Genomic DNA, 25,458 nt, shown 5'->3' on the forward strand with positions numbered 1-25,458 from the left:
TGGCCCAACCCTGGCATTGCGGGGAGTGACCCAGCAGGCGGACGATCTCTCTCTCTCTTTCTCTGCCTTTCAGATAAACAAACTCATTTTTAAATACCATTTTCCAAACTTTTAAAAAAAATATTATGTATCTTTATTTGAAAAGCAGCAAAGAAAGAGAGATCTTACATCTACTAGTTGGTTCACTCCCCAGATACTTGTAACTGTTGGGACTGGGGCTGGGCCAGGCCAAGGCCAGGATCTCAGCCTGCACCCATCACCACTTCTTCCCAGAGTTTGCATTAGCAGAAAGCTGGACGGGGAGCAGGGGCAGGATTCAAGGCCAGGCACTCTGGGGCCAGCGTGTGGCACTGCGGGTAAACCCACGGCCTGTGAAGCCAGCATCCCTTATGGGCACTGGGTCACTCCTGGCTGCTCCACTCCCAATCCAGCTCCCTGTTAATGGCCTGGGAAAAGCAGTGGAAGAGGCCCAAGTGTGCGGGCCCCTGGCACCCATGTGGGAGACCCGTGTGAAACTCCTGGCTCCTGGCTTTGACCTGGTACAGAGCTGGCCGTTGTGGCCATCTGGGGGGTGAACCAGTGGATGGACGATCTCTCTCTTTGTCTCTCTCTCTCTCTCTGTAACTCTGCCTTTCAAATAAGTAAATCTTAAACAAACAAATAAAATTTCAATTCCCATCACTTTTTTTTTTCCAATCACTTTTGAACAGGAAGACTGCAGCAAAGCCCAAATTGATATGAAGCGGGCAAGACTGAGTAACTGTGTGTATGGACAGGAAAAAGGACTTTGTCTTTATTTATAGGAGACTATAAATAAGAGAGAATCCCAACCTGCAAAACTGCAACACAGAAGTTTCTTGCTATGACATCACGTGGATTAATCTGCGAACCCTTGAGACCCTATTTCAAAGGCCCAAGTAAGAGAAAAACAAGGCCGGTGCCGCGGTTCACTAGGCTAATCCTCCGCCTTGTGGCGCCAGCACACCGGGTTCTAGTCCCAGTCAGGGCACCGGATTTTGTCCCGGTTGCCCCTCTTCCAGGCCAGCTCTCTGCTGTGGCCCGGGAAGGCAGTGGAGGATGGCCCAGGTGCTTGGGCCCTGCACCCGCATGGGAGACCAGGAGAAGCACCTGGCTCCTGGCTTTGGATCAGCGCGGTGCTCCAGCCGCAGCATGCCGGCCGTGGCAGCCACTGGAGGGTGAACCAACAGTAAAAGGAAGACCTTTCTCTCTGTCTCTCTCTCTCGTTGTCCATTCAGTCTGCCTGTCAAAAAAAAAAAAAAAAAGAGAGAGAGAGAGAGAGAGAGAGAGAGAGAAACAAGGAGCAGAAATGATCCACAGGCTCCCGAGGAGGGGCTGAGCCAACGTGGAGAAACCAGAAGCTGGGACATCTCACGTTCTAACGAGCCACGCGGGGCCCTGCTGTAGCTGCTGGGCTGACTGCTCCTTGAAGGTCACACACCCTCCCACCCACCAACCTTCCGTCCGCTCATCCGTCTGTCTCTCCATCCATCCCCTGTCTCCCATCCGTCTACCCAGCCAGCCACCCATGCCTCGCCCATCTCTCCATCCCTCGGTCTGTCCTTTCCTCCAATCTTCCACTCCCATCCACTCCATCCAACCACGCACCCAGTCTTCCACGCATCCATTCACTCAACCATACAATCTTCCATTCATCCAGTCTTCCACCCACCCATCTCCCACTCACCTCTTGGTCTCTCCATTCATCCAATCTTCTACCCAGCCATCCACCCACCCATCCACTCACACACCTGCCCTATAATCATGGATGAAGCACCAGCTACAAGTCAGGAGTTACACAGTTCAGGGGCTGGCACTGTGGTGTAGCAGGTAAAGCCATTGCCTGCAGTGCCGGCATCCCGTTATGGGCACCAGTTCGAATCCTGGCTGCTCCACTTGGAGTTGAGTGTTAGGGCTGCCCCTCGAGGGAGTGACCATCTGGCAGCCCCCATTCCCGCAGAGCAGGGGTGAGCTGCCCCCGTGGCTGCCAAGTCCACAGCTCCACGCTCCTGCACAACTCTGTGTCCTGCCTCATGCCACAAGAAATGTGGATGAGGACATGGATGGCTCCGGACGCCAGGCAGCACTGCCCCCCAGCCTGACTCAAGCCCCAGAGCAGAGAGCCCAGGCCGGCCACGCCAGACGTCAGGCTGGAGCTGTGACACGGTAACTGGGCGCCATCCGAGGCACTGAATGCGTGGTGAGTGGTGGTGCGGCCTGGCTGGGAAGCCCAGTGGGCAAGTGTGTGTTTGAGTCACCAAGACGTTGGCAAAGGCCTGGGAGCAAAACCCAAGCATTCGGGCAGAGTCCTGACGTGGGGGCCACACATCAGAGCCCAGGCCTGCCGAGGGGCGGAAGGAAGCGCGCCCTCCCCAGCGCCTGTGCCTGCCGTCCTTGGTCAGCTGCAGGCCCAGAAGAGCAAGTCCAAGTCGACAGGAGAGTGGTGGGTCACATGCACCCACGCTGCAGCGACAGATACCGCCGGGGACACAGACCGGTCTGACTGCTGGCCCATGGCGGGCCCAGGATCCTCAGTGGGGGTTCACACCTACAGGCAGACGCCCAAGTGACGGCACAGGTGGGGACCTGTATGTGCAGATGGACGCCCCAGCGATGGGCGGGCATCTCACACAAGGCCACAGAACTCCGCGGTGGCAGCTCCTGATCCCAGCGGAGACAGGCAGTCTCCTAGAAGACGGATGGCCATAGGGGCTCTGGGCTGGGGCTGCCCCCTGACCTGGCCCAAGTCTCCTGCCCAGTGCAGACGCCCACAGGGCACTGCGGTGCAGCCCCCTGGGAGGTGGCAGGTGCATCGCTGCTGCTGGGAAGACCCAGGCCTGGCTTCAGCTTCCCCGGGGCCCAGCTCCTCTGGGATCTGATCCAGTGCCCTCCTCTGAGAGGCCTTCCCTGAGCCCTGGCCCCAAGCTCCCTTCTCTCTGACCCTGCGTCTGGCTCCTGCCGCTTGTCTCCTGCCCAGCGGCCTCCTCCCACAGCCAGTACAGCGGCTGCATCCGCTCCGCCTCCCGCCCCAGGACGGCCCGGCACGCAGCGCTGCGATGAGGGCCCTCTGGGAACAGACTTCCCTGCACTCCGCTGCTGCAGGTCTGGGAAGGAAGTTCCCCGGCGTGGCCTGCTGAGGCCGAAGGCTCTGGGCAGCAGCCCCGGCCACGGCCCCTCTCTGACACAGCGACTCCTCCAGGGATGGGGACAGCTGGGCGGTTAGAAACACAGCTGGGACATCCAAATGTGCTATGTCCACATCAACCCCCAGAACCTGCGGCCCGAATGGAGAAGGCTCTGCTGCCTGACAGGTGGATGAAGTTAGAGGTCTCGAGGGGACAGCGTCCTGTTAGCTGGGCGGGCGCTGAATCCACACGTGTCCTTAGAAGGGGCCAAAGAGGAGACACAGACAGGAGAGGCCACGTGACAGCGGAGGCGGGGGCTGGGGTGCAGCCAGGAGCTGAGGAATACTGAGCTGAGCCTTCAGCGCGAGGGCCGGTGCCGGCACCTGGGCCTCCACCACGGGGCAGGGGCTACGAGAGAAGGAGCGCTCCTGTTTGAGCTCACAGATGCTGCGGCATCAGCTGCGGCACACCCACCGAGAGGAGAGCCCGGGACCCCACCCTGAGGGCACGCCCCGGGCAGTTATAGCCCAGGGACAAGTCCCTCATCCACAGGAACGCGGCCTTGTCGGACGCCTGGGGCCACAGGGTCCCAGCCCCGTGCTACTGCTTCGCGTTGCTATGACCTGAGGCTGGCTATTCCGTAAGAAGCACAGCGATTTGGCTCGAGTTTGTCCGCGGGGAGGGCCATGTTCCCAGGGCCCCGGGCTGCCGCGGGCACCTGGGGAGTGAACCAGAGGAGGGCGCTGTCGCTGTCTCTCGAATGAATGAATGAACCAACAGAAGCGGGAAGCACCGAAGTGTTCAGAAGCAGCAGTCACACCAAACACCAACCACAGCGCAGACCGTCTAAGGGAGCCCGAGCTCTGCCAGCGGCTGCTTGCTCGCCGTAACCATCCTGCGAATGGCACTGAGCAGGGAGAGGTGGGTGTGATGGGGCTGCCGCCCACAGAGGCCACAAAGCTCACAGCCCCCTGAAGACGCTGTGGCCAGGAGGGGACGAGGGCCCGGGTGCCTCCGGAGTCTCCAAGCCTCTTGAAGGGAGGCAGCCCCAGGTGCCACCTCCAGGGCCTTTCTCGGCCTGGGCCACCCCCGCGTGGGGTCTCGGCCTCTCAGCCCCGTGCCCACGAGTGGCAGTGGGCGGGGCTCCCTCCCCACCTCAGCACTGCAGGCTGGGGTGGCTGGAGCTGAGGTGCTCCCTTTGCCCACCTGGTGAAACCCGTGTGTATGTGAATGTGCGTGTGCACTGAGCACACACGTGCGGGGGTACAAGTTGTGAGTGTGTATCACGTCTTGCCTCCCACCAGGCCCCGAGCCCATCTGCCCTGCCCGGCGCCATCCACGTGTAGGCCGGCTTCCAGGCCTGGAGGTGGGGTGTGGCAGAGCCTTGAGGCCACGCCTTGTCTCCGGGGGCCCAGAGCAGCTGCTTATGCCCCGGGCTCACGCCCTCTCTCAGGAAGTCAGCTCCCCGGGCCGGCCTCACCTCTCCCGCTGCAGGCCAGGGGCCAGGGACCACGAGGGGCCTGGCCTCGAGATGCCCACCTGGCCCCTCATGGCCCTGCCTCAGCCAAGGAGTCGGCACGGGGGACACGGGATCGGAGGGGACTGCAGGGAAGCAGGGGGCACACACGTGCACACTTCACACAGTTCACCGAAATGTGCAGCAGGGAGAACCACGCATGGGCGTCAGCGTCTGGCACCAAAATCAGGGAGAACCACGCATGGGCGTCAGCGTCTGGCACCAAAATCACCTTTTTGATCCATTTTCCATGAACCTTTGGAGTGCCCTCTCCCACACTCATCTCGTGGCCACACGAGCAGCTCGTGCGCCCGTCCAGACCCACCAGCCGTGCTCGGAGCACAGGCCCCAGTGCCGCTGCTGGACCACAGCCGGTATTAGCCTGGCTTCCTGAGGAGGTCCCTGCCTCCGCCCCTGACTGGGGAGTCCCCTGCAAGTGGCCTTGCTGCCCACGCACACCCCCTCGGAGCACCTGCTTTTTGGAGCTGGCCCCTGAGCGGCAGCCTCCCACACCCACCAAGGTCCACATGCTCCACACACCACCTGTGGCTACGGACCCTGTTCCGATACGTGTGAGCCCAGGCAAGCCAGGGCCCTGGGGCTGCACCAGAACGAACAGCAGGGGTGGGCACAGCCCTCAAGCTGCAGAGGCAGGAGTCTGGGGTTCAGAATCAAGGATGTGAGAGACCGGCCGGCGCCGCGGCTCACTAGGCTAATCCTCCGCCTTGTGGCGCCGGCACACCGGGTTCTAGTCCCGGTCGGGGCGCCGGATTCTGTCCCGGTTGCCCCTCTTCCAGGCCAGCTCTCTGCTGTGGCCAGGGAGTACAGTGGAGGATGGCCCAGGTGCTTGGGCCCTGCACCCCATGGGAGACCAGGAGAAGCACCTGGCTCCTGCCTTCGGATAGGCACGGTGCGCCGGCTGCAGTGCGCCGGCTGCGGCGGCCATTGGAGGGTGAACCAACAGCAAAGGAAGACCTTTCTGTCTCTCTCTCTCTCACTGTCCACTCTGCCTGTCAAAAAAAAAAAAAAAGAAAAGAAAAGAAAAAAAAAAAAAAAAGAAAAGGATGTGAGAGACCCGGGAAGTACCCCTGTGTCTGGCTCCTGGGATGTCCTCCGAGACCCTGCTGCCTGTCAGCCCTTGGCACAACCTTTATACGGGGACCACGCAAGGATCTCGAGTCACGTGCAGGTGCTCGGGAGATGGCAGGAAGGACGCGGTGCCACACTGCACAAGGTACGTGGGTGGCCCAGGATGGGCCCTGCAGGCAGCCATGGAGCTGGAGTCCGATAGTTGGGGAAGGAGGGGTGACCACGGAATGCCTGCTCGACGATGGCCATGGGGCCCACGTGGCACCTGGTGCAGATGGGCAGGAGGAACAGTGTGTGTGTGGTGGGGGGTGGGGGTGGGGGAAGAACCAGTGGCCCAGAGAGCAGACAAGGACCAGGAGCAGGAGAGCGCGGGGTGGATGTCTAGGAACAAACTCGGGTTTAGTTACAGGATGTGGAAGGCCATGCGGGATGTGGGGCAGGAGCTGGTTGGGTGGGCGGGGTGCGGTGGTCTGCAGAGGGTCTGAGCGTCCCCCAAAGCCCCCACTGAGGCATTGAGAGGGGAAGACTCAGTCTGACTGTGGTGGTCGGGGTAGGGTCCATGGGGGTCCATCAGGACTAGTTGTCATCAGAGTGGGGGCCCCACGACTGAACCCCTATGGTGTCAGACACCAGACCAGCTCGCTCCTGGCTCTGTCCCCAGGGCTCTGCCATCACCAAATCTTAGCAAGCCTAACCTCACAACCCAGAACCATGAGCCAATAGAAACCTTTCTTCTTCATAGCGCGACCTGCGCCGGGTACTTCCTGGTGACAGCTGACTGCTACACTGAGTCGAGCCACCAAGGGTCTGATGCCAAGGGGCTGGGAGAGGGGGAGCCCTGGAGGGGGCTAGGCGGGGGCCTACTGGGTGTCGCCACTGGGTCCGAGGGCCACTCAGGAGCACAGAGTGGAGACTGGGCACCATGCGGCTCTTCCACCCACCACATAAGAGGGCTGATAAACAGCCAATAAAGTCATAGAACTTGCAATTAAAGATCTCCCCACAAAGACAATGCCAGGCCCAGTGAATTCTGATTTTTTTTTTTTAAGATTTATCCATTTATTTCAAAGTCAGAGTCACAGAGACAGAGGGAGACAGAGAGCAAGAGGTCTTCCATCTGCTGGTTCACTCTCCAAATGGCCCTCAAAGGCCAGGGCTGGGCAGGCTGAAGCTGGGAGCCAGGAGCCTCATACAGGTCTCCCATGTGGTGCAGAGGACCAAGGACCTGGGCCATCCTCCACTGCTTTCCCAGGAGCATTAGCAGGGAGCTGGATGGGAAGTGGAGCAGCTGGGACTTGAACTGGTGCCCATATGTGATGCTGGCACTGAAGATGGTGGCTTAACCTGCTAAGCCACAGTGCCGGCACCTCTAACTATACTGTTAGGCACAAATAATGCCAACTGATTTTGGCAAAGGTGGGAAGCCAGGTGGAGAGAATACATCTGAAAGAACTGACTCTGCTTATGCAAAACAGAACTCTGATCCACATCCCATTTCACACATAGAAGTGAACTCCAAATGGAATACAGGCCTAAAAAGAAAACCTCCAAAAGGAAACAGGAAAAACTCGAGTGGCTTTGGGTTATGAAAGCGATTCTTAGATACGACACCGAAATCATAATCCCTAGCAGCAAACAGTCAACCTGACTTGATCACATTACGAACTTCCACTTTCCAAATGACACAGCCAGTCAGGGAGAAAATGCACGTGGGCCACGTGTGTCCCAGAGAGCCCGCACGCGGAACGCACAGGGGACTCAGCAAGCCCACGCCAGCCCGCCGGGAAGCAGCAGCCGCAGCCGGCAGGTGCCTCGCCTCCGAGCGCACGCTGGTGCACGGGAGCTGCAGAGGAGCCGACTTGGTCCTCCTTAAGAGAAGGCAAACCAAGGCCCCGGGAGCAGCACCTCTCACTTCCGGGGACGGCCAGGTGTGTGCCTGCACCTACGCGGGGGTCCTGGGCGGAGCTCCCAGGTCCCAGCGTGGCCAGGGCTGCCGTGGGCATTTACGGGGCTCTCTCTGCCCGCTCAAGTACGTGAATGCTTGAATCCGTCAAAAGGTTGGTCACAGGAAGTGGTGGCCAGGCACGGAGGAACCAGAGCCCTCACCTGCTGCCATCTGTTGTCACCAATATACTCAGCAGAGCCCTTTAAGGTGGCGTGAACACACCGGACGTGCGGCCCCCAGCTCCACGTCACTGCCTCTGCCGCTGCTCCTCCCCTCAGGAAAAATCCTGCCTACGGAACCACCGCAGTGCTCTGAGTCCCCTCCAAACCCCGCTGCATCCGCACACACACACACACACACACACTCACACAGACACACACACTCACATAGACACACACACTCACATATTCACATATATACACTCATGCACACATACACACACACATATATACATACATATACACATTCACACATACTCACATATACACACTCACATATATACACATACATAGACACACATATATACACACCTCATATACACACATATAAACACATATATACAGCTACAAACTCACATACATACACATACATACACATACTCATACACACGTACACACTCACATATATACTCATATATACACACATTCATATACACACATATACTCATATATACACACATATATACACATATACACACACTCATATACACACATATATACACTCACATATACACAGATATACACTCATATACACACGTACACACTCACATATATACTCATATATACACACATTCATATACACACATATACTCATATATACACACATATATACACATATACACACACTCATATACACACATATATACACTCACATATACACAGATATACACTCATATACACACGTACACACTCACATATATACTCATATATACACACATTCATATATACACATATACTCATATATACACACTCACATATATACACATATACACACACTCATATATACACACATATATACACTCACATATACACAGATATACACTCATATACACACGTACACACTCACATATATACTCATATATACACACATTCATATATACACACTCATATATACACTCACATATATACACATATACTCATATATACACACATATATACACATATACACACACTCATATATACACACATATATACACTCATATGTACACACTCATACATACTCATACACTCACATATACATACTCATTATCAAGCTACACTCATACATACACACACATACATACATATATACATACTCATATACACACAACACACGCATACACATATAGACACACACATACATACATACAAACACATACACATATATACATACACACACATACATACACATATACAAACACATCCACACATACATACACACATGCACATATATGCACAAATATGCAAACACAAAACTACATACAAATACACACAATAGTATATACACATATGTATACACACATATACATTCACATACACACAAAAACACTCATACACACATATACACACTTCAACATACCCATACACATGTATAAACACAAATATACAAACACAAATAGTCATAGTCACAAACACACACTCATACACACACACACACACACACACACACACCCGCTCTCCTCCATGTCCCCACTGCTCCTACCTGGCATCGGGGCCCTTGCAGCTCCTGCTCCCGGGTCACCTTTATTCCAGCCCCTCCCCCTCACTCAGGTCTCAGCACAGGCCACCACCTTGCGGCCCTCACACGGGCTGCCCCACCCAGCACTCTGCCTCTCCTGCAGCCAGGCTGGCTTCTCCCTGGCCCCGACCGCACCGTGGGAAGGGGCCGTGAGCAAACGGCAGGAGGAGCAGTCTGCGCCCTGGAGGATGATGGAGACGGCCAGGAAAGGGGCGGGGTATGGATGGTGCCAGAGACCCAAGGCCAGGCTGCAGGGCAAGGCCACAGGCACAGGGCCCTTGTGAGGTCGGCTGCCAGCAGCGCCGGTGGGCCAGGTCCGGCTGAAGGGCCAGCTGCCCCCTCGGCCAGGCCGGCCAGCTGTGGCTCAGCAGGAGACCTCGGCACGAGGGAAGCACCTGCTGCTCGAGGCCCAGGTCACCGCTCTTCTGGGGGTGCAGTGACCCGGCTGTCACACAGCTGGGGTTGCATGGCCAGTGCCAGCAAGTGGCGTGGGAGAACAGGCCCTCCCACCCACCCCAGGCCTGTGTGCGGCGGACCAGCTCTGGTCTCGTCCCCACCTCACTTGGTGTCAGCCCGCGAAGCCCGTTGCTCACGAGCAGCTGACTTGACGCGGTCTTTCTGCCTGATCTGTTTTTCAGGAGCCTAAACCATTCCCAGTCTAAGCTGCTCGGTCGTTCCTGTCCTTCCTCCTGGGGTGAAGTGGCTGGGAGGCTATGGGGCAGCAGCCCCAGGGAGTGCAGCTGCAGTGGCCAGGCCAGCACCTGCCAGCAGGAAGCGGCCGAGGCCTGCGGGGCAGGATCTGCTGCCCGGGGTCCTGCAGCCTCCAGGGAAGGCTGGGCCGCCTGCCCCAAGTCTCCCCGTCACCCCCATCCCGGGCTCATCTCCCACTGAGCCCCAGCAGCCCTGCTAGAGGCCCCCTTTCCACTGGGAGCCTGTTGGAGGCCAGCACGGAGAGCCCAGCCAGGCAGGGGACAGCTCCACTGTGTCTCGGGTCACTGACTGGTAGCTGGCCCAGCGGCACACTGTCCCTGCCCGTCCCTACCTGGAAGGTCCACGGAGGACCACGCCCAGCAACCCTAGCACCAGACCTGTGGAAAGGAAAACACATCCTTCCAGACTGTCGAGGCTGAGGAACCGCGGGAGCCCCTGGACAGGAGCTCACCTGGTGCAGGGGGCCACTCAGGGCAGGGGGACCGCGGGGGCCCCTGGACAGGAGCTCGCCTGGTGCAGGGGGCCACTCAGGGCACTGACCAGCAGCTCATCTACCCCAGGCCAGCTGCTGCCTGCCGCTGCCTGGCATTGGCCTGGGCTGAGGGCTGCAGGGCCCTCCGTGGCCCGAGGGAGGCCCCGTGGACCTCAAGCCGTTACTGCTCAATGGTGCTGAAGGCAGGATGCAGGCTCTCTGTAGCCACAGCCACCTGAGGCTGAAGGCAGGGCACCCGAGGGCCCTGACACATCTAAGCCAGGGTCCCCAACCCCTCAGGAGGCAGAGGGGCGGAGCTATGAAGCATGGCAGGTGCCCCCCAGAGAAGGAGCTGGGCAGGAAGCAGCAGTCCGAATGAGAAGCTGAAGCCGGGGCGGGAACCCACAGGACCAAGCACCTGTGGGACGTTAGCCGTCAGGAGAACAGTGGGCATGGGCCAGCAGACGGTGAAGTGCCGATATGACAACAAGGCAGCCACAGGCAGGCTGGCAACAGCAGAGATGGCAAGGAACAGGCCGGGTGACAGTCCCGAGGGAGGAGGCGAGGCAGGGCGCGGCCAGGGACAAGCGGCGCTGAGCGGGGACAGCGGTGAGGTGCTGCGACTCGGGGCGCCTCAGCCTCCTGTGGTGCCTCAAGATGTCAGGGGACCTGGGGGCTCTCCTGCGCCCATTTTGCAGACAACAAAACTGAGGCTTAAGTCCTGCAGCCAGTTCCTGACTTCAGCTCCCCTTGCTCCCTGTGTGTGTCCTCCCGAGTACACCCCCGGGGCGAGGAAGCACAGTGCTGCAGCCCAGCTCTCCAGCGCCCCAGCGTCAGCCGTCGGCCATTACCAGGCTCCAAGGAAGGAGTAGTGGCTCCCGCTGAGGGCAGGGCTCAGCCTCTCCTCGGGGACAAGGAGGCTCCTAGCACTCTCCCCGACGTGGCAGCCAGGGAGGTCGGCCGGGCAGGGCAGGGAATCCCCGCCGAGCTGGGTTCCAGGGGCAGGCGAGCCTCTGGGCCGTGACAAGCAGTGAGGTTTCCAAGACTTCAGAGCCAGGTTCCCGACAGTCACGCCCTCGGACAGCAAAGACCAGGAGAACGCTGCATCCCTGGAGCAGGAGAAACGTGGCACGCGCCACGCACAGTCACCCACAACCGGCCAGGGACCAAAAGCTGTCTCTAGAATCCTTATCAACCTGACCACACCAGACACAGCGAAGCCATTGATGAGCAAAAGCTAAAGGCTGGTAGGAGGGAGGAGAAAGGGGCGTTTTCAGTAAGGAAAACAGGAAGCCCCACGGGCACGGGGTGAGCCGTCCCTGGGCAGGTGGCAGAGGTGAGACGGAGCAGGAAGGCACGCAGAGCTCGCCGTTCAGAGACGCGAGACAGGGCCGGGGGGACCCGGTTGGCCTCTCAGGTTGGGAAACTGAGTCGCACAGCACCCCCACGGCGTTTCCTGGGACGTCTGTGCCTCCCCACTAAGGACTGAGGCCAGAGGCAGAGCACCTGGAAGGAAACTGCTCGCAGGCCAACTCCACTCCGAGAGGATGCAGACATGGAAAACACAGACGGCACGAGCAGGCGTCCCTCGGAGGGAGCAGGGTTCCGCTAGAGCCACGCTTTCCAAGAACTTTGCAGAGAAATGACCGAAAAGTCACACAGTGAAAAAAAATCACGAACACTCGTAAGATCTGAGAGGCGTTTTGTTTCCTTCTTTTAGTCTTTCCAAAGTTCCTACAATGAAGAGGGCCTGTGTCTAGAACCCGCAACGGGAGGAGCCGGCCCGGCGTTGTCGGTGGGGAGGGCGCATTCGTCCACAGAGCCGGCTGCGGGGACAACGGTGCGGGACGCATGGGCCAGGGGAAAACGAGGTTTTAAAAACATCAACTTTTCCAAAAGAAAAGGGCCAGTGAAAACAGCAGAAGGACGCAGGTTCTGGAACATTCCTAACAGGCCAGAACCCGGGACGATGGTGCTGGCGGAACCGGCCAGGCCTGGGGAAACACGCAGAGCGGGGCTTCTCCGGGCCGGGGGCCTTGGTTCCAGACTCCAGACCCACCTCCTGGCCTGCGTGGGTCCCCCCTGCCCTCCCGCCTGGGGCCACCCTCTGTATCTCCAGAAGCACCTGCCCTGGGGGTCTCGGGGAAATCCGGCCCCACAGGCAGATGCTTGGCCTCGGTCCCACACGTTTCAATTCCTTGGAGTACACAGAGGCCCCCGCAGCCTGGGCTCACCTGTGCCCTCCACGCCACACTCATGGGGGTTGCAGAGGCACCTGCCAGATGCGTGGGTCCCCAGACAGGTCCAGGCGAGGGAGAGCAGCAGGGCTCGCTGCAGGCAGAGGCAGAGGGGTCCAGCCTCTTCCAGGCACAGAGGAGGGCAGAGGGCCAGCGTCTTGGCCTTGCTCACTCTGGCTGCCATGTGGGCGAAGCGAGCACACCCACACCTGTGCCTGAGACCAGCTGCTCATCACCCAGCACCTGCCAATGTCCAGCTGTCCAGGCGTCCGGTGTCTCACTGTTTGCTGCTGGTGTCCTCTTCGTCTTAATAGCAGCCACTCCCATCCTGATGCAAGATCATGCTCCCGAGGACTGGCCACGCCTGTCTCCTCCCTCAGGGGGTTTCCAGCACCTGCCTCAGGCCCCCCGAAATGTGCTTGTGACACAAATGAGTGAGTGCGTGAATGACGACTGTGGACAGGACGGGCCAACGTGCTGCCGGCTGACCTGCTTCCCAGCTCCGGGGGTGCGGCCGGGCCCCAGGCACCGCTGTCTGAGGTCTTGGACCCAGTGCACTGCTGTCACAATCACCGGACCACCTGCTTTATGTCCCCCCCAGATCCTTGGCTCCTTCCAGAAACACCTCTGTGGGAGATGAGGCCCCGGAGGGTCCTCTGCTTTTCTTGGTGAGCTTGGGCAGTTTTTGGCTCAGTTGAGTGCACGAGGTCCAGGAGGCTGAGGCTCCATGCACAGAGTGGTGTCCCTGGTGGGAGAAATTTCTGGACAGGGTGGGTGCCCACATGTGGTCCCCTGGGCAGGTCAGCAGCAGGACAGTGACACTGCTCTGTGAGAACATCCGTGACGTCTCGGCTCAGCCTTGCAGAAAGACAGTCCACCACCAGGGGGCTGAGCAGGCAGCCATCCCGCAGCCTCCCAGGGAGAACCCATCCACGGGCTGTGGCCACGTCCAGAGGAGGAGGCCGGCTGAGGCTCCTCACTGCAGCCCCGCCTGCCAGAGCAGGGGCCTGGATCCCAGCCCAGGCCAGCACCAGGGCCTCACGGGGTGCGCGCCGGTCCTGCCGCACTGCCGGGGGGCTCAGTTGCAAAGGAAAGCGGGGATCCCTGGAGAGTACCAAGGGCAGGCTCCGGCAGGAACTCCCGGAAAGCAAGGCTGGGAAGCCGTGAGCGGCAGGAACGCACGTGGGGCCGTGCATCTGTCTGGACATCCTTGCTTATATTTTTAGGAGTTGAAGGATAAACTTAAGAAACGGGGCAGGAGGGACTAAGATCCCTTGAGCAAACTGCTCAGAGTGTATCTTATTTTGCAGAGGTGATGGGGAACCAGGCAAATATTTCACAGATTTATAGACCTGAATTGAGTATAAACGGCAGAGGTCCTGGGCCCAGCGCACCCGATGCTACCAAATGCTAACCAAGACAAGCTTAGCGGCGGCGAGTAAAATCGGCGGCCTGACCTCAGAGACGGGGGCACCTCCAAGAGGCTTGAAAACAAGCGGCAGGGCGCGGGGGTGGGGGGGGGGCACAGCGGCTCAGTCACTGCCCGGGATGTCCGCGTCCCCCCCTGGAGCACCAGGGCCTCAGTGCTGGCTCTGGCTCCGATCCTAGCTTCCTGCTGACACAGACCAAGGAGGCAGCAGCGCTGGCTCAAGTAGTCGGGTTCTCGCCACACATGTGGGTCTGAGACCTTGCCTGAATCCTGGCTCCCACTCTGGCCTGGCCCAGCCCCGGCTACTGCAGGATTTGGGGAGGAGACCAGTGGCTGGAAGTCCTCTGTCTCTGCCTCTCAAATAAACAAATATAAAAGTAATGGCAAATAAAAGAATTTTTAAAAACTCAGACAGTAATAAGTGTTGGTGAGAACATGGAGAAACTAGAACCCTTGTGTAGGGCTGGTGGGATGTAAGCTACAGCCAGTGTGGAAAAGTTTGACAGCCCCTCAAAAAGTCAGAGACGCTGTACAGCCCACCGATTCCTCCCTAGCCAGGTGCCGAAAGAACTGCAAACATGATCCACATGGACACCCGACAGCCACCACTTAGAACCGACACACACACCCGTCGGCAGGGCAGTGGACGAGCAAAAGTGGCCCCCACCCACACGCGGCAGATCGCTCACCCAAACAAAACCTCTGATACACCCTCCCTGTGCGCGAATCCGTGAACCTTGAAAACGTCAAGTTTGGGGCCACGCTGTGGTGGACCGGGTTAAGCGGCCGCCTGCTGTGCCGGCATCCCATTCGGGTGCTGGTTCAACTCCCGGCTGCTCCACTTTCAATCCAGCTCCCTGCAAATGCACCTGGGAAAGCAGTGAAAGATGCCCCAAGTCCTTGGACCCCTGCACGCAGGTGAGAGACCCAGAAGCTCCTGGCTCCTGGCTCCTGGGGTCATTCGAGGAGTGAACCAGCGGATGGAAGATTTCTCTGCCTCTGCCTCACTGTAGCTCTGCCTTCCAAATAAATAAATAAATCTTAAAAAAAAAAAAAAAAGGCCGGCGCCGCGGCTCACTAGGCTAATCCTCCGCCTAGCGGCGCCGGCACACCGGGTTCTAGTCCCGGTCGGGGCGCCGGATTCTGTCCCGGTTGCCCCTCTTCCAGGCCAGCCCTCTGCTGTGGCCAGGGAGTGCAGTGGAGGATGGCCCAGGTGCTTGGGCCCTGCACCCCATGGGAGACCAGGAAAAGCACCTGGCTCCTGGCTCCTGCCATCGGATCAGCGCGGTGCGCCGGCCGCAGCGCACCGGCCGCGGCGGCCATTGGAGGGTGAACCAACGGCAAAGGAAGACCTTTTTCTCTGTCTCTCTCTCTCACTGTCCACTCTGCCTGTTAAAAAAAAAAAAAAAAAAAAAAAAAAAAAGCCATGCTCAGAGACTGGATCCGACAGAAAAGGTCGTGCATCGAGGGATTCTGCATGGATTGGGGCGGGGGGAGGCTGCCCGAGCCTGGGCCCAGCCCACAGCCAGGGGCACAGGAGGGGCTGCACAGCCCCAGCCAAGGCCTCAGAGTGCCCGACAGCCACCGGGGCCCAGCACGGCCACGTGCTACCCCGAGAGGCCCAGGCGCAGGCAGAGGCGGTTACCCCTTCCCTCCGGTGTGCAGCCACGCGGCGCCCAGGCCCGTCAGTCTCACTCCGACCCCATCCCGAAGCTGCCGCTCTGTGGCCGGCCCGACTTCAGGCTGAGCCCCGTGCCCACCCCGACCAGGAAGGCAGTCCTGGAAACAGGTTAGTTGCCTGCTGGGCCCACAGCCCTGTGTGAGCATCAGAGGTGGGGCCACGCCTCCCTCTCCTTCCTGTCTCCAGCATTAAGGACAAGGTGCTGGCCTGATGCTTGCTAACTGCTGTGTTCTGGATACATCCGCGGAGTGAGGAGCGGAGAGAGGGAAGGCAGCCCTGGGGGGAGGGCTGGGAGAAGAGAGGAGAGCCCTCCCCACCTACTCTGACTGCAGGGAGCGGCAGGAGCCCTGGGAACTGCCCCCAGAACATGCCAGAAGATTTGCCTGAGGGTGGTCTCCGATCCCACGCCGGCTCCAGGGCCTGGGCCCTCGATTCAGCCCTGTGTGAGCCCAGAAGCCAACAGGGTTGGCAGAAAAGTAACCAGTGTGCTTGGATATGGCCCAGGGCAACAGGTGAGGCCCTAGTGCTATGGCCACTCACCCTGCTCAGTCCACCCACACAGGGGTCACACCAGGGTCACGATGGGCCGTGATGGTAGAAGGGCAGTCTAGGGGCTTGGCACCGAGTCCACATCTCCTGAAAGTGGGGCTCCCTGGGGTACATTTATCGGCCGCCTTCCTTTCTGTCGGGTGAGCCCGCCAGTCTCCCCTCAGCTCCTCACACACACAGACCACACACCTGGCCCCGGGCCCAGCACCTGCCGGTGGCCAAGAAGCCCTCGGTGGAGAATCAGCCAAGATGACACGTCCCAGATGCAGACAGAGCACAGCCCTCCCCTGGCCCAGAAGCAGCTGTTACCTGGAGCCCGACAGGGGCTGACCCTCCTCCGGGGCCGTCTCTCCCGGCTGACTCGGCGGTCCTGCGGCCTCAGGCTCCTGCTCCCTCACAGCCTCATCCACTCCTTGGGACCCCCTTGCTGCGTCCCCCAGGGCACCCGGGGTGGGTACCAGGCACTTGTCGGAAGTAGAGGCTTTGGGCTCCTGCCTGTCGGAGGCACCGTCTGTGGGCAGTGCGACCTCGGAGGCGGGCTGGGCATCGTCCAGGCTCTCGGGGTCCTTGTCACTGGCCTTGGCGAGGCCGGCAGCGTAGGAGGCGCTGATGACACTCCCTGGGCTGCACGTCCCCTGCAAGCGCTCCTCTGTGTCGTCCCTGCTGCCCCCACAGCTCCCACAGCACACGCAGGAGTTGAGGAGGCCATTGGCGGCCGTGGTGCTGGGCTTGTGGGTACTGCCCTCTGTCCCCTCGGCCACCGGAGCGGCTGAGGGTGCGCCTCGGCCTGGGGTCTCCCGGGTGGCAGCAGTGGTGTCCAAGGAGGCGGGCGATTTGGGGTTGAAGATGACGGTGGCCGAGAGCTTCATGCCGCCCGTCCGGTGGGCAATCATCTCGGCTGTCTCTGCGTCGTCTGCACTCCCCTCCCAGCCGTCCAGGCACAGCTGCGAGTCCAGGCAGCTGCAGGAGTTGGAGCCCGAGAGGCCAGCTGCCCGCACTTTGGCGTCCTCGACATTGTTGTTGCTCAAGTCCAGCTCCTCGTCCGTGGCCCCTGCTTCGGCACGTGGCACCCTCTCCCGGGGACTGGCCCCGGCGCCGCCTGCCCACCCAAGCGGGCTGTGTGGGGCCTCTCCGGTGCCCTCCACATCATCCATGAAGAACACTCGCTCCTCCTCGTCGCTGCCCAGCCGCGGCCGCGCTCTGCCCGGAGAGGCCTCCGCGTGGGGGCTGCCCTCGGCCCCCGGCCTGTGCGCAGGGGACTGGCAGGCGCTGGGTGGGGACAGCAGGGACGACATCTCGTCCCCAGCCCGGTGGACCATGCGGCTGAGCTGCTCCAGCTCCTGGTCATCATACTGCATGGAGCAGGCCAGCTCTGCCTCTGGGTTTTTGGCCTTGGCTGTGAGGGGCTCCCCGGGGGGCAGTGGGGCGGCGAAGGCGTCGGCCCGGATGGGCAGCTCCGCGTCCTGGGAAATGCAGAGGCTCCGCTCCAGTGTGTGCAGCTCCTCCTCCGTCAGAGTCTGCAGCAGGTCCCTGCGAGGGTCAGGACACAAGACAAAGGGGGCACGTTCCAACAGCCACGGCACCTGCAGGCCTGCACCACAGAAAAGCGGCCACAACCAAGTGCCCGTGGCCGGGAAGCCCCCTCTACTAGAGAAAGGCTCCGCGCCCAGGGCCTCTTCCTGCCGACATTCTGCCTCCGTAGCCCCGCGGCTCCAAGCTTTCTCTTCACAGCCTGCGCTGTGTGCAGACCCCCCAGACCCCGCCCTGCCCAAGCCCTGCCCCTCCTCCCCTCCTACAAGCCCCATCTGCCGTGGACCTCTGCACTGGGCACCTCCTCTCCTTGGTCACTGTTGTTTCCTCTCCCCAGTCCAGGGGTCCCGGAACCCCACAGGACAAGGGAAGCGGTCAACAGCCATCAGCCAGCTGAACAGCAGACCAGCCTGAGCTCAACGCCTCGCCAAGGCCACTGCCGGGGCCCCAAGAGCTCGACAGTGTCCACAGGGCCAAGGGGGAAGCTGCTGGGGTCTGGACTTGAGACGCTTCTGCCTTGCTGTGGGGCAGGGGTCTGAGCTCCCAGGGTCCCCAGAGGATTCCTGGCTTCAGCCAGTGTGCCTGAGGCCACCCTGCACCAGGCAGGCTCTTGGGAGGCCTCAGGATGTCCCACGACCCTGAGAGGGTCATCTGCTCCAACACCCAGGGAAGGGGGCTTCCTGGATCCCAGGGGCCAGGGGAGGGCACCAAGCATCCAGAGCCACAGGGCCGGGAAGGCGCCCACAGGACACACACAGCCCTGTGCCCCCACCCCTGCAGGAGGCCACGGCCAGCCTGTCAGCTCCGAGCAGCTGCCTGGCAGAGATCCTAACTCACCCGACAGAAAGGCACGCGGTTTTAAAGGGACGCCAATGTGACTACACAGACACAAACCAGGGACTTAACCAGAGGTGAGTCTGGGGGCTGTTGGTGAACAGGGGAAAGCAGTAGCTGTGTGGTGCGCTGAACGTGAGTAGTGCTGGGTCTGCCACACCCAGGGCTCGGCACAGCAGAGGAACAGAGCCAGCCAAGGAGGACCCGGTGGTGACTCAACACTGGCCTGAGCACCTGGTTCCCACGCCCCCCCACACCCCTCCCCTCCCTGTCCCCCCACCTGATTTTCCGCAGCAGCGTGTGGAAGGGCCGGAACAGCTCGGACATGTCTTCTACCTTTCGGTCCAAGTTCAAGGGTCCATCCGCATAGACCACAAGGCCACTGCATTTGAGACACAAAAGCCAGTGTGGTGAGGTGTCCGGTGCTCCAGCTAGCCTGGGAACCCCAGCTTGGGTCACACTGTCTGGGGAGTTCTCACTGTTTGCCCTGGCAACCGACGCTTTGGTAAGTTTAGGACATAAAAGGTATTACCCAGACTTCATCTGCTGCGGCTGCTTATCTTACGTTCACTGGAGAGATCATGAAATTATCATAAAAATCTGAGTACATCAGTGCTGCAATCAGATAAATTAGCATCCAGACTTGTTACTAAAATCAACCTCCCTGAAAACGGAAAAGGCAGGATTGGCGGTTAAATTTATCTACGGGGGCTCTGAGAATTGGCCCTGAAACTGCCCACTACCCAAAGGCACAGCGTGGGCTACAGTGCAAACAGGGCCCCTGCATGTGTGCTCCCACCAGCCAGGACTGACCGGCCCTCCAGGGTGCCCACCACGCCTGGAGAGGCGCTCCCTGCCCAGGACAGGCCGTCCCCGCCAGCAGGAACCCAGCGTCCAGCTCAACGCTGCTCAGGTGCTCCTCCCGGAGGCCCGATTCCACTTCAGCACCACCGGACGCCTGCTGGCCCTGAGAGAGCCTTTTCCACCGTGTTGCCCTCTCCCTGAGAGCGGCGACCCGAGGACCTCTGCGGGGCCCTCCGGCCTGGTCACAGGACCGGGCAGCCCAGATGCCCAGTCACCTCCCAACAGTATCCGCTCTGGAACAGGGTTCTTGTCTACACATCCAGCACAGTAAGGAAAAGGGATCGATGGAAGACCCTCTGTCTCTCCCTCTGTCTGTCTGTAATCTACCTCCAGAATAAATAAATATTTTTAGATTTATTTTCTTATTTGAAAGAGTTGCAGAGAGGCAGAGGCAGACAGAGAGAAACAGAGAGAACGTCTTCCATCCACTGGTTCACTCCCTAGATGGCTGCAATGTCTGGAGCTTTCTCCAGGTCCCCCCTTGGGTATAGGGACCCAAAGACTTGGGCCATCTTCTACTGCCCTTCCAGGGCATAGCAGAGAGCTGGATCAGAAGTGGAGCAGCCAGGACTTGAACTGGTGTCCATATGGGATGCCAGCACTGTAGGTGGCAGCTTTACCTGCTTGGCACAGTGCCAGCCCCAAATAAATAAATCTTTAACAAAAGAGGGGGAGGGGAGGCTGGTGCTGTGGCATAGCAGGTAAAGCCACTGCCTGCAGCACTAGCATCCCATATGGACACCGGTTCAAGCCCTGGCTGCTCCACTTCTGATCCAGCTCTCTGCTGATGCGCCTGGGAAAGCAGCATAAGATGGCCCAAGGGGTTGGGTCCCTGCACCACATGGAAGACCCAGATGAAATTCCTGGCTTCAGCCTGGCCCAGTCCTGACTGTTGCAGCCATCTGGGGAGTGAACCAGGGGCTGGGAGATCTCTCTCTGCCTCTGTATCTCCTTCTCTGTAACTCTTTCAAATAAATAAATAAATCTTTAAAAAAGAAAAAGGCATCACCAGGACTGAATGAAGCGACCGGTGTCTGCAGCAGTGGTGTAGACACCACGTGGGGTGGCTGCATCCCGTGTCAGAGTTCCGGCTCTGCTCTGATCCAGCCTCCCGCCATGTGCACCCTGGGGGGCAGCAGGTGATGGCTTAAGTACTTGACTCTTTGCCACCCACATGGGAGATACAGAGTCCCGACTCCTGCCTGACCAGCCCCAGCTGCTGTAGGCATTTGGGAAGTGAACCAGCAGATAAAAGATTCTGTCTCTTTCTCTCTGCCTTCCAAATAAAATGAAAATAAATAAACGTTTTTTAACAAGAACTGAATAAGGGACTGGCTGTCCCTAAGATTGGATCTCAGGTACAAAAAGAAGATTCAAAACCCCAGGAAAACATGGGCTGTGCTGCCATATTGGGCAGAGAAGACGCAGGGCAGTCGGCTGTGTCCTGAGCAGGAGGGCGAGGCTTGTCTCCAGGTCCAAGTCAGTGTCCGGCTGGCCCAGGTACTGGAGCACAGAGGACAACGGGGATGCAGTGTCCCTGCGCCCCAGCATCTGCAGAAACCCAGCTGGGGGCCGGGAGGCAGCTGAAGAATGAGGCCAGGGAATGAGTGTGGAAGAGAACAGCTGGGTGGGGCGGAGCTGCCACCCACAGCTACTGTTGATGGCTCAGGACAGGCCCGGGCCACGGCCCAAGTCTCCCCGAGGAGCTGAGGCTGGCAGGCAGCAGGTGGATCGCGGAGGCTGGGTGTGGGCAGGGCACGTGGAGGGCGCGGTGGGGGCTGGCCCAGTGCAGCCCAGGTGAACAGGTGAGAGGATGTGCGCACCGGGTGGGCGCCAGGGCGGGTGGCCAGGCCCCTGCGGGAAGGGCGGGAGGCCAATCTCTTTTAGAGAACTGAGACGACACTCTCGCTCCACAGCTCTGTGGCAGTGAGCGCCTCCACGGGGCGCTCCATCGCCTGTTTCTAGTTCAAACCATTCTCCCCAGCAGAATCCCCCATTTCTGTAAGTAGTCGTCCTCACCCCGGCGACCTGGGCTCTAGCCTCTGTCTGCACGCGTGTGCTGTCTCGGCATCTCGTCAGGGTGAGAACACGTGGCACACGACCTCGGGGGCCGGGCTCCTGCCCCTGCGCGAGGTTTCCAGGGTCCATCGTGAGGTGGCGGTGTGAGCGCTCTGCTGCTCCTACGACTGTGCACACACGTGCTCTGTCTACTCATTCGCCCTGGGATCCGGGCTGCCTAGTGCTGCCGTGACAGCGTCTGTGCAGGCTTCTGGTGCACAGGCAGATGTGGGCGCGTGCCTGGGAGGGTGTGTGGCAGGCCGCGCGGATCAGGCGGCTCTGCTAATGCTCCCAGACGCGCTGGGTCCTATTCCTCCACATGCCCACCAGCACGCGCTATTCCGGCTGACCGCCACGGGGCGGGTGTGAAGTGTCTCCCTGTGGTCTTTTTTTTTTTTTTTTTTTAATTTATTTTTTTATTTTTTTTTTTTGACAGGCAGAGTGGACAGTGAGAGAGAGAGACAGAGAGAAAGGTCTTCCTTTTGCCGTTGGTTCACCCTCCAATGGCCGCCGCGGCCAGCGCGATGCGGCCGGCGCACCGCGCTGATCCGATGGCAGGAGCCAGGAGCCAGGTGCTTTTCCTGGTCTCCCATGGGGTGCAGGGCCCAAGCACCTGGGCCATCCTCCACTGCACTCCCTGGCCACAGCAGAGGGCTGGCCTGGAAGAGGGGCAACCGGGACAGAATCCGGTGCCCCGACCGGGACTAGAACCCGGTGTGCCGGCGCCGCAAGGCGGAGGATTAGCCTAGTGAGCCGCGGCGCCGGCCTCCCTGTGGTCTTGATTTCCATTTCCTTAACTGCCAGACGGGCAGCATCTTTCAGGTGTCTCCTATGAACACAGTTCAGGGGGCCGGCACTGTGGCACAGTGGGTTAAACCACCACCTGTGATGCCGGCTTCCCATTTTGGAGTGCCAGGCCCGCTCCCAGCTCTCTGCTGATGGCCTGGGAAAGCAGCGGAAAATGGCCCAAGAGATTGGAGTCCGTGGCTCTGGACTTCGGCCAGGCCCAGTCTTGGCCACTGCAGCCATCTGGGGAATGACCCAGCAGACAGAAGATTTCTCTTCCTGTTTCTCCCCACCCTTTTCCTGTCAAATCAGTAAGTCTCAAGAAAAATGCCAGCTCAAGTCTGTACCCATTTTTAAACTGGGTGTCCTTTTTTTTTTTTTTTTTTTTTTTAAGGTGTATTTATTTATTTGAAAGGCAGTTACAGAGAGGCAGAGGCAGGGAGAGAGGGGGGTCATCCAACCACTGGTTCACTCCCCAAATGACCACAATGGCTGGAGCTGTGCCAATCCAAAGCCACCAGTTAGGAGCTTCTTCTGGGTCTCCCACATGGGTGCAGGGGCCCAAGCACTTGGGCCATCTTCCACTGCTTTCCCAGGCCACAGCAGAGAGCTGGATCAGAAGTAGAACAGCCGGTACTCGAATCAGTGCCCATATGAGATGCCGGCACTGCAGGCGGCAGCTTTACCCGCTACACCGCAGCTACACCACAGCGCCGGACCTCTCTGGTTCTTTCTATATTCTGCATTCTAAACCCTTTATCAGATACATTATTTACGTATTTTCTCACATTCTTTAGGCTGACTTTTCACTTTTGTGAATGACACACACATTTTTTACTTAAATTAAAAGAAATGCTTTAGAGAGGGGGAGAGAAAGTTCTCAGCCACTGTTTCACTCCCTAAATGCCATGGCTGGGGCTAGGCCAGGGCTAACACCAGGAACAGGAGAACTCAATCCAGATGCCCCACATGGGTGGCAGGAATCCAACCACTTGAATCACCACCACTGCCTCCCAGACCTGCATTAGCAGGAAGCCAGAATCAGGGCTCAAGAGTTGGGAACTGGGGGCCGGCACTGTGGCATAGTAGGCTAAGCCGCTGCCTGCAGTGCCAGCATCCCGTATGGGCGATGGCTGGCATCCCAGCTGCTCCTCTTCCGATCCAGCTCTCTGCTGCGGCCTGGGAAAGCAGCGGCTCAAGTGCTTGGGCCCCTGCATCCACGTGGGAAATCCAGAAAAAGCTCCTGGCGTTGGCCTGGCCCAGCTCTAGCCATTGTTGCCATTTGGGGGAGTGAACCAGCGGGTGGAAGATCTGTCTATCTCTCTCTGACTACCTCTGCCTCTCAAATAAATAAATAACTCTTAAAAAAAGAGAGAGCGAGCTGGGAATTGAACCCAGGTGCTGTGATGTTGAATACTGGTATCTATCTTTAAGATTTATTTTATTTACCTGAAAGGCATAGTTAGTTATTGGTGGTGGGGGTAGGGGTGTCCAGGGGGGATTGGCCGAATCTTCCATCTGCTGGTTCATTTTCCAAATGGCCACAACAGTCAGGCCTAGGCGAAGCTGGAGCCAGGAGCCAGGAACTTGATCCAGGTCTCCCACACAGGTGCAGGGGCCCAAGCACTTGGGCCGTCCTTCACTGCTTCCCCAGACGCATTAGCAGGGAGCTGGATCTGAAGTGGAACAGCCAGGAGTGCCCACAGGGGACGCTGGCACCACAGGCAGCAGCTTAACCCACTGCACCACGGCAGCCCCCGGACACGAGCATCTTAACTGTTCGGCTAACCTCCAGTTGTCCAAGCTTTAATTTTGGTGAGGTCCAGGCCGGCGCCACGGCTCACTAGGCTAATCCTCCGCCTAGCGGCGCCGGCACACTGGGTTTGGGGCGCCGGATTCTGTCCCGGTTGCCCCTCTTCCAGGCCAGCTCTCTGCTATGGCCAGGGAGTGCAGTGGAGGATGGCCCAGGTGCTTGGGCCCTGCACCCCATGGGAGACCAGGAGAAGCACCTGGCTCCTGGCTCCTGCCATCGGATCAGCGCGGTGCGCCGGCCGCAGCGCGCCGGCCGCGGCGGCCATTGGAGCGTGAACCAACGGCAAAGGAAGACCTTTCTCTCTGTCTCTCTCTCTCACTGTCCACTCTGCCTGTCAAAAAAATTAAAAAAAATAATAAAATAAAAAAAAATAATTTTGGTGAGGTCCAGTTTATCCATTTTTTTCTCTTTATGTTAGCACTTCTGGTGTCAAATCTAAGAACCTATCACCAAGTCTGACAACCTGAAGATTTCCTCAGAGGGGTCCAGAGGGACAGAGGACAGAGACAGGGACCGGCTGGAAGGACCCGCTTCGAGCCACTGTGGGGCTGTGAGTCCAACCCCGGCGAGCAGGCTGGGCGGAGCTGGGTGGAGCTGGATGGAGCTGGGCGGAGTGGGGCGGAGCTGGGTGGAGCTGGGCGGAGCTGGGGCTGCAGCTCACGCACGAAGGCAAGCGGAGGCGGAGTGCCCTCTCTGCCACATCAGCTGTCTCCAGGGCCTTAAGCATGGAGGGCTACCAGCTGTTCTCGCCGACTACCGACGTAAACGTTGACGCCAGCTTTACAATACTTTGACAGCAACACCCAGACTGGTACGTGACCCCGTGGCCGGGCCTCGTGGCCTGGCCAAGTCGACACAAAAGGAACCACTGCAGAGTTCAGCTTTGCTCTTGTGTGTGTGGCCGTCCAGGCGTGCGGCGACATTTGCTGAACACACAGTTCCCTCCTCTCCAGATGCCTGTGGCGCCCTTGTCAGGGAGCAGGCGGCCACCGCCGCTGGGGCTTTCTCCTGGCCCCCAGGCCTGCCGTGCTGGCCTACAGAACTGTCCTGCCAGCGCCACCGTGCTGTGTGCGTGTGGGGGTGCT

General features: G+C 59.1%; 1 protein-coding gene and 1 pseudogene across 7 annotated transcripts in view; one reads left to right on the forward strand and one right to left on the reverse strand.

The window, feature by feature from the left end:
* Window positions 1-25,458, reverse strand: part of ZFYVE28 (zinc finger FYVE-type containing 28) — a 107,804-nt gene that overhangs the window by 11,344 nt on the left and 71,002 nt on the right. For all 7 annotated transcript variants that reach the window (XM_051836673.3, XM_089324902.1, XM_070069531.2 and 4 more), the window contains exons 7-8: window positions 19,133-19,234; window positions 16,798-18,018 (exon numbers count right to left, since the gene is read on the reverse strand). In XM_051836673.3, the coding sequence (XP_051692633.1) occupies window positions 16,798-18,018; window positions 19,133-19,234 (1,323 nt within the window). The remainder of the gene's footprint in view (window positions 1-16,797; window positions 18,019-19,132; window positions 19,235-25,458) is intronic.
* On the forward strand, window positions 7,786-9,012 carry LOC149127661 (uncharacterized; annotated as a pseudogene).

The sequence above is a fragment of the Oryctolagus cuniculus genome, chromosome 2, assembly GCF_051225735.1.
Source record: "Oryctolagus cuniculus isolate XC-2025 breed Fujian yellow rabbit chromosome 2, ASM5122573v1, whole genome shotgun sequence".
NCBI classification, from domain to species: Eukaryota; Metazoa; Chordata; class Mammalia; order Lagomorpha; family Leporidae; genus Oryctolagus; species Oryctolagus cuniculus.